Source organism: Cuculus canorus, chromosome Z (genome assembly GCF_017976375.1).
Source record: "Cuculus canorus isolate bCucCan1 chromosome Z, bCucCan1.pri, whole genome shotgun sequence".
In the NCBI taxonomy this organism is placed as follows: domain Eukaryota; kingdom Metazoa; phylum Chordata; class Aves; order Cuculiformes; family Cuculidae; genus Cuculus; species Cuculus canorus.
Window position 1 is genome coordinate 11,973,735 of NC_071441.1, and position 17,457 is coordinate 11,991,191.

Below are 17,457 nucleotides of genomic sequence, written 5' to 3' on the forward strand. Positions count from 1 at the left end.
TCCGGAATCAAGCCATTTAAGGGAGGATAACAGCATTACTAAATACACATTTCTTCAGCAGCTCTGAAAAAATGGTAGTTTTGTTGTTGCTGGGTAATTTGTTAGACAGATCAGTTTAAAATACTGAATTATCTGTGCAGCTGCAGAAACATGCTTTTGCTTTCACAACATGAGGACTGATACAGGTGCAAAAATGATCAGCTAGAGACAGAGGGAGGACAGGTGCTGATGGAGCTAACCAAACTGCCAAATGCCTAACTGCAACCTAAATTTGAGGCCATGGCCTGTAAAAGAACTGGATCTTAGTTTAGGGAACCACGGTATGTTTGTTGCAAGTTAGTTTGAAAGCCTGCTAACTGAAATGAACAAAGAAGAAATTTTTAAGCCAGTGCAACAGCTACAGAGGAAGAAGAGTTTATTTTTTCTATTTCTTTTTATACTTCCAAATAGAGAAATTGATTTCTTAGACTGTGGTCACCTATTTGGCAGCAGTGCACATAAAATAAAATATAGTAGTATTTATAAATGGTTATTTCAGCTGAATTTGTTCTCTAATCTTGTTCATGGTGTGGCCACACAAACAGCTGTCCTGGAACAACACACTTAACTCCACAAAGACAGGGAAGGAGCTGTGAAGTTGACTCTGCCACTAAAGAAGTATCCCTAAAACAATACCCTTGAGGTACATATTTTAACAAAATAAACTCATTTTTAACTGTCATTGTGATTGTCCAGTTCTTTTAAGGGCGCTGACAAATTAGAAGCCTTCCTTTCTCCAGAAATCGACGATTCTTAAGTAGTGATCTGGTTCACGTTCACAGAACAAAACATCCCATCACAAAACAAAATGGCCCCTGTGACTTAGTATATAAAAGCAACTTTGAAAGTTGGAAACACAAGAAACCATTGAAGGAGAGAAATACCCCATCTGTGTAGTAAGGGCTTTTGCGGCATGAAGCAAGCTAGTAAGGAGCAAGCCTGAACTCAGGAAACCGCTTGAAATTGTCATAATCACATTAAAAAGTGTTTATGTACCACTTTACATTTTTAGATCTGTGGCCAGATTAAATACCAATCAAGCTGCCTGAATTTTTTATTTAAGCAAAAAATTTACATTTTTCATTCATTTTATACCGATGGTGCCAATCTAAATGTTTTTCCACATCATTTTCCTCTGCTCATAAAACAGTGGAATAACAAATTTCATTGTAGTAACTAAGAGTTATCTTCTTTGTTCTGGTTTTCAGCTGCCCATGGAATAGTTCCTAGCAGAAAACAATCATGATACGGTGCATTGTATGCCTTTCTTGCACCACCTCTATTTGAAATGCCAGTGTAAGATACAGGAGCAACTCTATCGGCAGTGTATTTTGACGTGGGGGAGTGGCCAGGGGGAGTGTGATACTGAAGGAATAATAAACACACTGTTGTGGGAGTACTGGTGTTATTCCTGCAGAATGGAGCGAGATTGATTATCTGATGAATTATAGAAGGTTGGGAGCAGAAGAATAGTAAACACTCAACAGTAAAAGGTAGCATTACTAAAAATTTAATCAATTTAGGAATTAATGTACCTAGGAGGATAATTGCCCTTCTACCTCACACTTATGGCATCATAGAACCACCAAACCACAGGATCATTTAGGCTGAAAAAGACCTTTAAGATTGTCAAGTCCAACTGAAAGCCTAACACTGCCAAGTCCACTACTAAATCATGAGCTATACGGAGTACAGACTGATAAAAGTAGCCTCGTCAGCTGCTGTTGTTTTAATCTGTTAATTTTCTGTGCTACTTATCAGCTTTCTGATCTATTTTTGACTAGTAAATGAGTATTCTTGCATTAATGTGAACTGACTGCTATGCAAATCAGGGTACAGAGACTTTCCAAAATGCATGTTGTCTTGAGTTCAACAAAGACAGATTTGTACATACCACTGTTAAAGAAACAGAAGGGAAATTTAACACAACCTTTAAGGAAAAGAATAATAAGTGGAGAATTTGAATTTAATTCTGTGGTTTACAACAGTCTTCCTAAATGAGTTCAAATAAGCACCTCGTTTTTCTCCATTTTATTTTCCTTATCTGTAAAAGAAGAATGGCATCTAGTCCCTATACACAGCAACACAGAAATACTGTGGAATTAATAAATCAAATTGCCTTAGGATATGGAGACAGTATTGTTAGCATTTAAGTAACTATGGTGGTTAATGAATAATCATTCTAAATATAAAATCATGTTTTAAGAGTATAATCCTCCAGGAACAGAGACTTCCCAGATGGAAGATACTACCTCAGTGTGGGACAGCAGGACATTTGAGTGTTCCTCATCCACTTCAGCTCAAGTCTGACACTAGAGCTATAATGAAGTTGACCTGATTTTCCACTAAGTGAACAAGAAGGAATCAAATGATGTACTTCATTATCTCCATTCAGGACAATGCATCCTAACCATCTGCTGCAGCTATTTGATTACAACCTAATATTAGCAGCTAGCAATTCCCTCCGCTACTTCTGCTACATCTGGCCAACCCAGAAAATGTACCTTCAAATCACAACATAAACTCTGACTCTAACTTAACAGCAGTCTGTTTTTTAAACCATGCTCTTACCAATGTAGTTCTTTGACACTGCCACTTCTCTTATTTCAATGTGCACAGAACCTCTTGGAATTTGAACCACTTCCATATAGCCTATAAGACAAAGATGGATTTTAGTTGTTGTTGTTGTTGCTGTTAATCAATACTAGTCATTAAATTAACCATTAATAAATTATACGTTACTGAAAGTCAGTATGACACATTGGAATCAAATGTACTTGAACACTTTCTGATACTAAGTCCCTGCAAACCTCCCCTTCTCCACACTGAATAGCCCAATTCTCTCAGTCTCTCCTCACAGAGAGGCAAGCTCTCCCAGACCCAAATAATCTTAGTGGACCCTCACTAAACTGAACTCACTCCAGCACATCAATCTTTTTTGTGTATTTGGGAGCCCAAAACTGGTAACACTAAGACTGCAGCACTAACACTAGTTTTATTTGAACTAAACTGAGTTTTGTTTCCTGAGCTCTTAACAAGATGAACGTAACAGATATATCTAGATTTTTTCTATTCTTAAATTTTGTGTATGACTAAATATCAAGATTTTACCACAAACATAAAAACCATACATGACACTACTCTTACCACCAGAACTAAATAATAATAAAAAATCCCACCCACCTCTTTTTAAGTGCATTAAAGACCATGAGAACGAAATATGCATTAATGAAAAGTATTGTTCTATATAACACAAATCCACACTAACACAGAAAAAGGAAACAAAGGGAAAAGGGGTCAAAGGGAATGACCAGAAGCAATACCACGCTGGAAATAAAATTAGCACTGTTACTTGCTGAAGAGTTATCTAAATGCATTGTGCAACAGAATGAATATATATGTGCATACCTCCTCTGGGCAATGAATCATTGAAGAAACCTTCAATGGCTTCACACGTACTCCCATCTCCTCCACAAACACGGCACCTATCTTCCTTAGCATCAGACCCCAAAATATTATCACAACCTACATGCTAAGAACAGATAAAAGACAAATATTTCAACAGGACGACGGTCTTGCACCACTAACTTGACAGATTTTTTTAATAGTTGCTCTCTAGCTTGAGTTATTCAGTTCCTCTTTCTAGCTACTATGTTTTTAATAGCTGTTACTGTAAGTGTGTTTTCACTTGCCAGACAAAGAAAATGAAAAGGAGAACAATCCACATTTTGTATTGTTACCAAATCTCAATTAATAATTGCTTTGTATTCCCCTACTGTGACTTTCAGGAAGGGATCTTAGACCATTTTACAAACAATGTAAACACTACAGTTATCAATAAATGATTAGTGATGTTTTTATTTAATATTACAACAGCTGTGTTCCATCTATATTGCTTTGTTAATATTTTCTGTGTGTTCCTTAAACACATATGCAGCATAAATAGCATTATTGTTCCCAAAGGCATTTGCAGCTTCATAGACCATTTTCCATATCCTCCAGGCAAAACTTTTATTTGCAGAAGTCTGAATGTAAAGTGTAAATGACTTCACTGTAACAATGAATGCAGGAAGAAACCTAGTGAAAGGCTGAATTACATGCTGTATTAGATAGGATTCAAAAGCCTGTGGGAAAAAAAGAGGTGTCTAGAGCTGATTATAAAATTACAGTACCTATCTGATTATCTACTTGAGAAATCTATGCATAGTGATCAATGATTAGCTCCCTATTACTTATTGATTCAACCCTATTACAAAGTTTGACCTTCAAAACCAAACCAAAACAGAACAAACCAAAACCACCCCAAAACAGAACAAACCAAAACCATCCCCTAACTCTCAAAAAAAAAAAAAAAAAAGAAAAAAAAAAAAAAAGAAAATCAACAGAATGAACATTCCCTCTTGCCCTTTTTTTTCTGGGATATATACAAAAATAGGAGGCAGCCACGTAACTTTGGTCACTGTCTCACAATATTATCTACCATTTTGTAACCAGGTAATACATAGATCAAAAGACAAGTTAAAGCATTTTAAATAATTCACAAAATAGTACTATTCTAAGCATTTTGACATTCTGATCCACCGAGAAGACAGAGGCCCAACTTTATTACATAGCTCATTTCAAATTTCAGATTTGGTCTGATTATTATTTTTAACAGATTTCTCAAAACTACTAAAACCTTCTTATATATTAAGTACATCAGAATTCCACAGGTTATTTCTTGTGCATCTTTTGTTGTTGTTAGCTTACTAATAACTGGAAAATGCTTTTGATGACGCAGACCTCCAATTCTATTGAAATCCATGTAGGATTCCTATAGAATTGCACTACAAGGAAATATTTTTAGTAAATGGCAAATACTTGCATCATCATACACTTTTTCCTAGAACTCCAGAGCAATAGCAACAACTTTCTGTTTCAATTACTTTAGCAGTGGAATTGTTTGCAACAGGATGAACTAGTTAGAGAGAGACAGATGAATATGTTCACATTTACTGCTTTTCAGCCAAAGTGGTGTTCTAATTGACAGAACAGGCCTTGGAACAGTGCAAGGAATCTATCCATGTCCTGTTGCCCTGTCCACCGATTAAACAGAAACCAAAAGGCGAGAACAAAGAAAACAGAAAGAATTATTCTGTCTGTGAGATTCTACTGAAATTCAAGGGATTTGTCTAGTTTATGCAATACCTTTTTGTATCAATGTTACTCTTTCATTAACAACTTGACTTGTCAACACTCCCATTTCATATAATTAACTACCAAGTACCATAATTAAATGTAGGAGATAGTAGAATGAACAAAGTAATATGGAAGTACTTTATAAAACATTTGTAACCTTGCACTCTCCATTGATACAGATATCCAGTGAATCAGCATTGCACTGAGTCCCATCAATTACTGCAGGAGCACGTTCAGTGTAAAAATTATAACCTTCAGCCAAGCAGTTTAATGCACATGGTTTAACCCCACCTGGACAACAAAAATGAATGAAAAAAAAACACCAACAGAAAACTGGAAAAGTTAACAATTAGTTAAAAATATATATGCATAAACAGATATGAAATTTATAAACTTATTTCATACCTGACACATAATGCACACACATTATTTAACTTCCTTTTATTTATTTCTCTATTTAACTCTTCTTTCTTGCAAAAAAACCCGTTATTTCACATTGTAACATATGGCAAGGTTGGCTGGCTCCATAACAATTCCCTATGTTAATACAACCCTAATGCTTATTGAACAATTTAAAACAATAAGGATACCACTTCATCATTTGAAAAACAAGAATAACAAAAGAATGTAGTCCTAAAATTATATTAGGGTAAATTTCAAAACCAAGATCAGACTATTTCAATTAGGAATTTAGTCCTATTGAATTACACTACAGCTCAGACCATGTGATCACAATGATCCTTTTTCTGTTTTTAATCTAAAAAACAAAGAGTAAAGCCATTCAAGTCAATAAAATACAAAAACACAAGGTGGAACACAGACTTACTCAGGCTTTAGAACAGGAAAAACCAACATAATAAAAGGGCAACCTATGAACTCTGAATGACAGAAACATAATTGAACTTGATTAAACTGTCTCAAAAACGAATTACAACACTCTTCCCTCCTGCAAAACACCTTTTTATTACACAGTGCAATTATTCATAATTCAATTATTGGAGTAGTCTTTAGAGACTCTTACAAATGCTTTTACTTTTTCTCCTTTTCCTAATATGCTGATCTTAAGAAAGGAAAAGCTATTGTGAGATTTATTTTTTTTTACATTTACTGTAGCATTAAAGGTACTTTACAGATCATTTATGGAATCTCTAATTCTCTGGTAAATGCAGGTGGAGAAGGGCTCCATATTTTTAAGTGGAGTCCGTCCAATAAAACTCACTCCCCTTCACAGCATAACAAAACTCTACCAGAACACAGATGGCTTTTTTGCAACATTTTCAGCAATTTGCAAAAGTACAGGCTTAGGAAACTTTGCCCATTTTTATTTTAACAAAAACTTTCCATTTACGAACATTACTCTCTATATAATATTTACAAAATTTTGAAGACTTCACATACGAGAAGAATTTTGCAAAGCTAACCATTACCTCCAGTGTAGGGTTTCCAGTTATAATACTTTCCTCGGAAAGGCATATTGTCAAAATCTGCACATTGCTTTTCTCGAAAATCACGGGCTCCTGAAGGACATGGCTAAAATAGTAAGACATAAAAGGGTTAATTCCTTCCAAATATCAACATAAAAGGAAATGCATAACACTTACACTACATATGTAATTATGCGAGAGACTAGGAAGTGGTTCCCTGCTTTATCTTGTGGCTCCAAGTCTCAAACTTTATTGCTTTACAGTTGAAATGTCTATTTTGCTGGTATGAAGTAACTGAAGTAATTTAAACAAACGTAAGTACGACTTAACAGCTTCCACAAAACTGGGCAATGAGAATCACACCAAACTATGCTTCACAACCAATCTATCAGCCACCTCCTTATAAACACACATTAAAAACAGCTGAAAAAAATTAAACCAAAACCAAAACTGTAGGCTCAGTTGTACTGTACAAAGTAGCTGTACAGAGACATGTTATAAAGACATAAAGAAAAAAAAAAAAACACTTTTGAGAGAGCTGCATCACCTCTGCCTACTTGTAGCTTTGACAAAAACATTGTGTTAAAGCTGAGAAAGATAATAGATACCACCTTTGTGTCTGAGTTTTACCAGTATCCAAGCACAAAGAAATAAAAACTAATATTTAAATTTTCATCACTTTGCAATACCAATTTTACTCGGAATAAGGGCAAGTGAAATTCACCTCTGAAATAATTAAAGAAGTAGAATTCTTCACTATTTCTAACATTTTTCACCAGCAGGTTCAAAGAAATAATGACAACTAACCTTGAATACACCCAGAATTTAAACCGCACATTAAACATCATTATCAATGTTTAAGTATCTGCCAGAATTGCAAGTTTCATCAGACAAATTTTTGAAATACAGATTAAAATCATTTTCAGACTGAAAGAGAAAAGAATTTGTTTGACAGAAAGCAGAGGTGTTAATAAATATCACTATTTTACAAGCAACAGAAGAGTCCATTTTATGGCAGCTACATTTGTCTTTCTATGTATATAAGCCAGTTACCACAGTTCGGGAATCTGAAATGCATTCAAGTAAAAGGCTCTCTATAAACACGGATGTTAAAAACTTATGGCACAATGCAAATATTACTGTAATAATTATGGTTTGAAGAACACATTAACCAAACTCTTATAACACCCAGTCCATTGAAATATGATTCAGAAACTAATAATTTTTTTCTCCAAATTTGAAGCTGTTGCAATATAAATTAAACTAGTGAACATTAGTCGGTACTTAAACTTTAAATTTTCTCTATAAATCACTGTATTATGTCCTAATTAAAAATAAATTTCTGAATATAATACATTTACTGGTGAAAAAAAGTAGTGTAACTACCTCAATAAAACCTCAGATTCTAACAGTGAGAATAAAAAATAACTATGTAAATAAAACACTAAGAATTTAAAAAATTTTTTAAAGAGTAACAGAAATTAAATTTGCCACTGTGCATCATATTCTCCAAGCAGAAGGATCGATCTTGATCCATCTCAAAGCTTCAGTCCAAATCTCTGTGATACTGGTCACTACACCCTATTTTCAGCCCCACTTGCTCAGGTATTAATTTACATGGCTAGTATTTTAACTGCACCAAGTTTCCCTAACAAGTTAATTAAACCATCCCCCTAAATTAAATTCTTTTTTCTCTTCACTAGAACAAAACAATAAAATATGAAGATTGTAAAGAAAGACTGTCATATTTATACTCTTAAAAAAAATCTCGCAATCTGATCTTTGCGATGAAGTCTTCCTTCTCTTGTTTGATGGTGATCTTGGATGTATTCCAACGTAACAAAGCCACCTCATAAAGAATTCATATAATGGGGAAAAGGATAACCTCAACAAGTTTGCTGATAACACAAAACTGGGAGAAGTGGTTGATGTGCCAGAGGATTGTGCTGCTGTCCAGAAGGAACTTGATAGGCTGGAAAAATGAGCTCAAAGTGCAAAGCCCTGTACCTGCAGAGGAACAACTCTATGCTCCATAACATGCTGGGGGCCAGCCACCCGGAAAGGAGATTTGCAGAAAATGCCATGGGGGCCCTGGTGGACGCAAAAGCCAGCAATGTGCTCTTGTGGCAAAGAAGGCTAATAGTATCCTGAGCTGCAACAACAGCATCAACAGCAAGTCCAGGGAGGTGATGCTTCCTCTGTACTCAGCGCTGGTGAGGTCACCTACAGAACTAAACATGGATGTTCTTTATATGAGCATCTCTCATACGAAGAAAGGCTGAGAGAGCCAGGACTGTTCAGCCTGGAGGAGAGAAGGCTTGGGAGGATCTCATCAATATGTGCAAATATTTGTCAGGCCACACCTGGAATACCGTGTTCAGTTTTCATTCCTGCTATACAAAAAGATATGGAGAGGTGGGAAAGGGTCTAGAGAAGGGCCACAAAGATGATCAAAGGACTGGGAAGCTGCCACATGAAGAAAGGCTGAGACAACAGCATTTGTTCAGCTTTGAGAAAAGAGGACTTTACCACCATGTTCCAGTATTTACAAGATGGCTACAAAGAAGATGGAGACTTCCTGTTAACAAGGAGTCGCATGGAAAATATGAGGCGTAAGGGGTACAAGTTACTCCTAGGGAGATTTCAGTAGGACACAATGGGAAAATTTTTCAGAGATGAAAACAATCACCCATTGGAATAATCTCTCCCGGGAAATGTTAGATTCCCCAGCACTGGACACTTTCAGATTCAGCTGGATAGGATGCCAGGTCATCTGTCTATATCATGCTTTTGCCAATAAAGTTTGAATCAGACGATCCTTGAGGTCCCTTCCAATCAGGAAAAATGTGATTCTACGATCTTTCTATCACAGGTACAGAAATACAAAAGCATTACTGCAAGGCAAGCTACAATATGCATTTAGAAAATATCAGCTCTCCTTACGTATGTACTCTCTCCCAAAGCAAAGCAATAACTGCTTTCAATTTTTCATGCAGTAACAGTACACAGATAACTCTCGTCAAGGAAAAGGCTGCTCTTGTTTCCAAATGCTCTGTTAGGAGACTACAAATCATGAGGCAAGAATCTAACAAAAGAACTTGAAATCAAACCCGAAGAATGTCATGACAAGAAGATGATGAAATAATTAAAATTTTGAGTTAAAAAAAAGCATTGACTTTAACAAGAACATAAAATCTTAAGACTGAGGCAAAAATAAATCACCTAAAGAATGTTAACAAATCATTGAACCAGCGTTGACATGACACCAAACATCTTATCTCACAGAAACCTGTTTATCTTGGAGCTTAAAGTCAGGTAGACTTCAGTACTTGAAATCACTGTGCTTCCTCTTAACAAAGGCCTATAGTATGCCTCACAGAAGATGAGAAATACAGCCTGAAGTGTGACAGTTGAAACTCAGGTACTGTTCCAAGATGTAGCTCTACACGAATGAGTTTTAGAAAAAAAACAGGCTTGAAAATATTAAAATTATTAAAGCAACAAGCAATATCTGTGAATGAATGCATAATAGAAGGAATCAACCAAAAACATTTGCTTGCATCCTATTAAGAGACGAGACTGAAGAACAAGAACTTTATAAATTCATGTACACAATTTTATACATTCACAGAACTTGAAAGCAAAACATGTTTCTTACTGTATATAAACAACTACAAGGCTTTCACAGTTCTAGATGTTTACCAAATCAAGCTTCACATCCTGTAAGTATTTTAAACCAGACAATGAGTTACTTTAAGTGAGTAACTATGAGCCTTGCAATTCCATTAGCATTTTGGGGTTTTTTTGATTAAAAATACTTTGGTTTGAAAAATTATATATTTTCATTAGACATAGTGTGGTGGTGGTGGAAGGTAAGTTTCTGATGAGTGTATTCTTTATACTATCCCTCTATTTCTAGAACTCATTACGCTAATGTTCTTTGCTGCTGATCTCAATATTTCCATTAGTGGATGCCTTTTGAATTTAGAAGTCATATATGGCTTTGGAAGTCTTTGATGAGAAATAAGCTTAGTAGGAGTGTGTGCACCGTTTACAAAGGATTAAAATGGTCAAAAGAAAGGGCCACAGAACTAACTCATTTTTAAAAGAAAAATGAAGTCAAACTGAGATTTTCTTGGTATATGAATAATAGAAGCTTTAGGGAGTACTACATTGAAAATTACAGAAGGGCAACGAATGTCAACAACTGCAAAATAAATTTCAACAAAAAAGATGTACAAACAAAACATTTTTCATAAAAACAATGACAGATTTGCATGCTCTTAACGCCTACATTAATCAAACATATCATTCCATTAAAAATGTCAAGTAGAAAGGGTATCATAAGTCTTGAAACAAAATCTATGAGTCTCAGTAATGCTTAGTTATGTAGAACCCTAGATATTACTATAAAGGAAATACACTACAATCATCAAAACCTTTATGGCAGTAAATGTAAACTTCTGTAAGCACCAGTTTTTATGCACTGGGCAACAATATCCAAATAAAGGTTCACAGTCAAACAGTAAGAATGGCATATTCAAATTGCCTGTCACGAATCTGCAATTGTTCAAAGACTTGTTTTTAAGACCTAGACAATAAAACACAAAGTTCTTTTCCAACACCTTGTTTACATTGTTGATCAAAATCTAAGTATAGGTAGGGAATGAACATTTTGGGTAAAGGACTAAAATTTTAAAGTATTTTGATAAATTGGAGCATTGGGTTGAAAGAAAGCAATGGGTGCAGATTACTACACTTCAGTAGGAAAAATCAACTGTTCAAGCACATATGTGGAATGACTTCCTAAACAGCATTTCTTGAGAAAGATATTTGGGCATTACAGATCAACACAGACCAAAAAAATACTGTCACTCCTGTAAAATGAAATGAACACTCTGCTGAAATGAATAAACATAAATCCTACCATTACAATGACAGTAAATTCAAAGTAACAATCATCTCTGACTGGACACAGCTTATAATCACATTCAGAAGTTTGAGCACACTTCAAGAAGAAGTGTGCTATGCGGATCCCAACATAGAGACTGCCTAGTGTAAAGAAGACTAAGAAGAGATACAATAGTCTGCAAATGAGGAAAGGTTCCCATAGAGGGAATATTATCATCTGTCCTCTTGGTGGGGAAAAAGTAATTAAGAGTCTTACGGAACGGGAAAATATACACTATCTTTTATGAAAACTGTCCTGACCATAAGGATATTCAAATGATATCTTTGGTATTGGAGTTATTTCAAAACAGGTCAGCTGCCTAACCAGGATAAGAATGCTTTAATGACAGTTTCTTTTGCCTCTACACCAGGGAATAGCCTGAATGGCCTCCTCAGATACCTTCTAGATGTTCCTTCTGTGGCCTCACAAGTTCCTTCTCAGTAAAAACAAATGAAGAGAGAATATGGGAAGAAAAAACAACAAAGAATAAAACTGCCTGAAAAGCGTCTGACAATAGGAAATAAAACATAAGAATAAAACAAATCCTAGCAATATTTCAAGAGTACCACTAGGTAGCTATGGTATAATTAATAATAAAGAAAAAGCATTAAAAAATCATTGTGTATTTGTGAGGGAGCAGGATTCCGTGTCATGTAAACTTTCTTATATTCTAGTTACTGTGGCAGATGCTAAGTATCTATCTATCGGCAACAAACATTTTAAATAAGTGCTAAGGGAGGAGGTCTCCGCCAATACAGATTTATTTAAGAAATCTTAGACTTTGTGTACAAACTGAAACAGTGATAGCGTAAAAAGGTCACTATTTGAAAAGCACAAAGTGCCCTACAGGACTGTTTGCCAATAAAATGCACAATTCACAGCTTTTCTGAACTGGGAAAAAATGTACCCATTGCTGCTAAAATGTGAAATGAACAAGTTGTGATCACACTTTTACTGGGGAACAATATTCACTTACATCAGTATTGCAAGAGCGATACCGTTTCCTTTCTCCAAGACAATATTTGCCTCCACCTGAAGGCCTGGAAAAACATATTTTTTGTGTTAGTATATGTATTAGTACAAAAACAAGCTCATGAGATATACTAATGCCTTAGTATAAATACAAGTCCAAAAGACATACATTATATAATTAAAAATACAAGTACATGGAAGTTTTAAGGTGAGATTTTAAGTTATTTTATTTAATAAGAATTGTAGCACTGAGTTGAACTGGAGCAGATACAAAACAACACTGGGTACATTAAAATCATTACTCATAATAGTATTCATCTAGTTTGCCAAGATGCCAAGCAATACATTTTACATGTATTTTGAGCATACTAAAAAGTCATTGTTTGTAATTATTTGCTTGCTTTGTAAAACTAGAATGAGAAATGTGTAAACAACCTGTGTGACTTTTTTAATCTTCTCATATTACACTCGAAAATATAACAAAATGAAGAAACACTGCCTGTTAAATACTGTTGCCAGCAAAGACTGCATTTCCCAGCTGAAGAATCTGATTCTGATTTGAATTATGCCCTATTAAATCTGAGAAAGATTCAATATATACAAGTTTCTATTACTGTGAAGAAGACATTGGGTCTTAAATTCCCAAACTGTTCAAGATTCTTGTCTATCTTCCACAGAGGTTAGATAATGAATTAACATTCACTTAAATGGCTTGTTACTCAGACACCAGCTCTATGGCTTGTAATTTGAAAACAGAAAGAAAAAAATTTGTAAACAAGAGTACTTACAATTAACTAAAAAGAAAATCAAGACCATTTTTCACATAACAGACACTTAATCAGGCAGTACTATCCTTGAACCAAAACGAATTTTTTCCTAATGCACACATACCCCCTGCCAATGCATTTGCTTGACGTACTGTTTAACATTTTGAATTTAATCAACTTGCAACATACCAACCCACATACGCGGTGATAGAGGTAGTTTAAAAAAAACCATGATTTTATTATTCTCTCCTTAACGTAGTCTGACATATTTTCAATGCACATGGATGATTTTTGCTTTTGAATCCCTTCAGTAAGGAGTTCTATTTGCCAGATTTGATAGTTACTGCTAGCGATAGGAGGTGAACAGATCACTGTAAGCAGCGGTAATCTGACATTATGGTATCTGTCTTGCAGAGTGCAGTGGAAAGCAGATGCACATACAGCCTGGCCTGCAAAAACACAGCTTAAAGCAACAGAGAACCTAGGTGTACAGAAAAGATAAGAAAGAATTGACAAAAGCCACTGATTGGATATTCATGAAAGAAGCATAAAAACTTAATATTTTCAAGAAAAAGTGGTCTTAAAAACTAATAACAGTGACAAATGTGACAAGAACAAAATACAGAGTAATGAAACTATCCTTCTGCAAAGTCACATCTCTGTAATGAAGTAACCGGAAAAGGGCAAGCAGCAACAGAAAAAAAACAGTGATTGATTCAGCAAACAACAGTGCATTCCTCATCTGGGAAGCCCTAGTGAAAGACAGAGGAGCACCTACCTGACAGACCTTCTCTGGAACACTGCTTAGATAGATGACAGGACCAGAACACATACACACAGCCCATCCAAGCTGTAGAGAAGAAGGAGGCCCCTCTTTGAGAGAGGGTGCATGGACCAACAGGGAGTAGTAGCAAGGAGAGAAGCTGCTGAATTGTTTTTAGGTCTCAGTGGGAAGTCACAACTAAGCGCTGGACATGACAACATATAAATGTATGGTATGCAACACAAGATTACTAACTATAGTTTATGTGTGAGCAGTTGTATACAAAAGCTTGGAAATACTGCATTTGTTTTTTTAATAACTTGTAACAGTAATTTTATATCCTAGACAAGCATTAGAGGTAATATGTCTTAAGAAAGAAATCTAAGATATAAATTAAATATATTTTGCATGAACAACAAGTCACAAAAAGAAAACCACTCTGATTACTGCTAAATATAAATCCAGCTATCTTTACAGCACACAAGATACATTAAAAATGTTAAAAGTATGTCTAGTGAACTTCTCCTGTTTAAGTGTTTCTGTCTGCTATTTTGAAGACAAATGTTGGCAAACTAGCAAAACATTTTTTATAGATAACATGCGAAACCACAGTTCTTAATAATTTCCAAATGCGTCTTTTTGTTGGCTCCAGCTTACTTTAGCTACTTACGCTGGACTGTCACAGTGTCTTATAGACGAGGAGACTCCTCCCCCGCAGGTCCTGCTGCACTCCCCCCATATTGACCACGGACCCCAGCCTCCATCTATGCTCTGGGGCCAAGTGCCAAAAGGTACGCACTCTCCCTGATAACACCACTGAAAGATTTCACAAAAAAAATCACAAAATTAGCTTCCAGGCTGACAGAGTTATCAGGACAGAAAAATATAAGGGTCAGACAATGACCAGTTACAGGCATTAGCATTCTCTGTATAGATAAAAAGACTAATATTTTACTTTTTCTAGCCATGTTTAGACATTGGTGAGGGTGTGTGTGATTTGTTAATTGTCTTCACTACGTCCTGAATTATAGGACCCTAACACACACCAGATTTTAAAGCAAGCTTAAAATAAAGATTTTCTTTCTTCTTCATTCATCCTCACTGATGTTTCATATTAAAGGAACTGCAAGTTGCTTATGTTCTTTTAAACACTAAGATTCATTTCTAAGATTAGTTTAGTAAAACAACCTCCACTTAGGATTCATTTAGGGGCTTCATTATGCAAAATGAAAAATTATGCCCAATACTATTTTTAAGAAAATACTCCCTTACATTTTAAAAAAGAAAATCTGGACAAGGTTACAACGGAGGAAGAATTTGTTGCAGTATTTTGTTTATACTAACCCTACAGACATAATAAAAATAGTGCCAAAACATTAGACATGGTACAGAAAATCATTTTATAACACCAACTGGCCACTTGTTCAGGAACAGAACGAACATGCGTAATTCACTCATGCGAACAATTAAACTTTGCAACACTGTAACTTACATCAGACATACAAAATGACAGATAATCACACAAATGGCTAATTGTTAAATTAAGTTCATAATTTCCTTAGTCAGAAACCTTTTTACGTCATTCAAAAATAATCCTGGAGCTCATAGTTTGATCCACTCTCTGGTGTCTACAGCACCAACGAGAATCTCGAGTACCTTGCTCAAATAACCATGTCTCACCATTACAGGCTTAGGTGACTGAGTAGAGGATGGCCTCGGGTCTACTGTGATCTGAATCTCCATATCTCACTTCCAAAAGGTGGGCATCTGGCGTTCAACTCTCTTAAATTTCCATAACAGACACAATATTAACTTTTTCCAAAAAGAAAGCCAGACATCATCTGTGTCCAAATTCAGCTATACAAATTTGACAAAAAAGTACTGAGGCATGCACAGAAGACATGGACAGACATACCCAGTCCACCCACAAGAACTACTGGGAGGCTCAGCATTGACTTTGACTAATAGCTACAGAAAAGCCAAGTTTTCACTTATCCTTAGAGAAGGTGAATCCTAAGGCTCACTTATAGCCTCAGTCTAACCAATGTGGGACAAGTGTAAACAAGTAAATATAGCCATTCACAATGATGTGAATTACTCTAGATTCTTCTTAAGGCAACTGGAAACAGAATTTAACCATTCAGTCATTTTGAATAAAAGGTACTTCTGGACTATCAAATGTGTCAGCATCTTAGTGCGCAGCTCTCAAAAACGTGCATTAAAATTATATACTGATATCAAAATGTATAGCTTAGCATCAGCAAATGCACACAGATACTACACAGTTCTGCATACAACACACGCTATCATTCCTTATTATTTCCACATTCATGAGACCTGTAGCATTATGTTTCTAGTCACATTCATTCTTGTTCCTTCTCTCAAAATATATACATCCTCCTTGACCTCTTTTTTTCTCTGCAATGTACTGTACCTGTTTTAAAACACAGGTATTATAATTCAACACATTTCTGTTTATAAGCCTCACCCTCTATCAGTTAAAGAAACAAAAACCAAGCCATAATGTGTCTACAAAAAAGAAAAAGCAGACCATTTTGAATCTGAGGTTCAAAATGCATTTGCTTTTCTACCAGGTCTGGCGGAGACAAAGTATTCCTCATACTAGACCCTACTGGGCAGCATTTTAGGTTTGTATGACCTGACGTTTCAGCTGTTGCTGAATACTGCTTGGACACCATCAAGGCTTTCTCAATTTGTCATGCAAGGGAGTAGGCTGGGGGTGGTCAAGAAGTTGGGAATGGAAACAGCATCGATAGACAACTCAAATTGACCGAAAGGATAACCCATACCCGATAACATCATAGTCAGCAGTAAAACTGGGGTGGGAGTGTTTCCAAAGTAGCCACTGCTCAGAGACTTACTGGGCAACAGTCTGCTGGTTGGAAATATTAAGTGATGGCCTTTGTCTAGTCGGCTTTTTCTTTCTTTTCCTTTCACTTAGTAAGCTGTCTGCCTCAGCCCATGACTTCTCACTTTTGACACAGAACATTCACTCCCCTGCCCTGGGGGAGACAGTGAGTGAACAACTGGGTGGGGGCCTTGAGGCTGCATGGGGTCAGTCCACCACACCCTTCTTCAGAAAAAAAAAAAAAAAAAAAAAGATTCAAGGTTTCAGGGAGTTGCACTGAAGAAAAGAGGGGTTTTTCTTCTTGAAGTTCAAAATTTACAAATCAGAGGCTTATGCCAATAAGCAGGCATCCATCCGAATAACGAACCCTTCATATGGCACTTCTCTTAAATACAGACTATCAATAAATGTTTGCATAACACATAATGTAGTCTGTACAGTGAACTCCCATTTTTAGCTAGTATAGATATATCCATAAGGCACTGTGATTCGCA

The 17,457-nt window shown here is 35.8% G+C and overlaps 1 protein-coding gene across 6 annotated transcripts in view; it reads right to left on the reverse strand.

Moving 5' to 3' along the window:
- Positions 1–17,457, reverse strand: part of ADAMTS6 (ADAM metallopeptidase with thrombospondin type 1 motif 6) — a 143,224-nt gene that overhangs the window by 35,995 nt on the left and 89,772 nt on the right. For all 6 annotated transcript variants that reach the window (XM_009559583.2, XM_054054768.1, XM_054054767.1 and 3 more), the window contains 6 exons: positions 14,765–14,910; positions 12,569–12,632; positions 6,645–6,747; positions 5,375–5,508; positions 3,448–3,571; positions 2,611–2,691 (listed from right to left, as the gene is read on the reverse strand). In XM_009559583.2, coding sequence (XP_009557878.1) covers positions 2,611–2,691; positions 3,448–3,571; positions 5,375–5,508; positions 6,645–6,747; positions 12,569–12,632; positions 14,765–14,910 — 652 coding nt within the window. The remainder of the gene's footprint in view (positions 1–2,610; positions 2,692–3,447; positions 3,572–5,374; positions 5,509–6,644; positions 6,748–12,568; positions 12,633–14,764; positions 14,911–17,457) is intronic.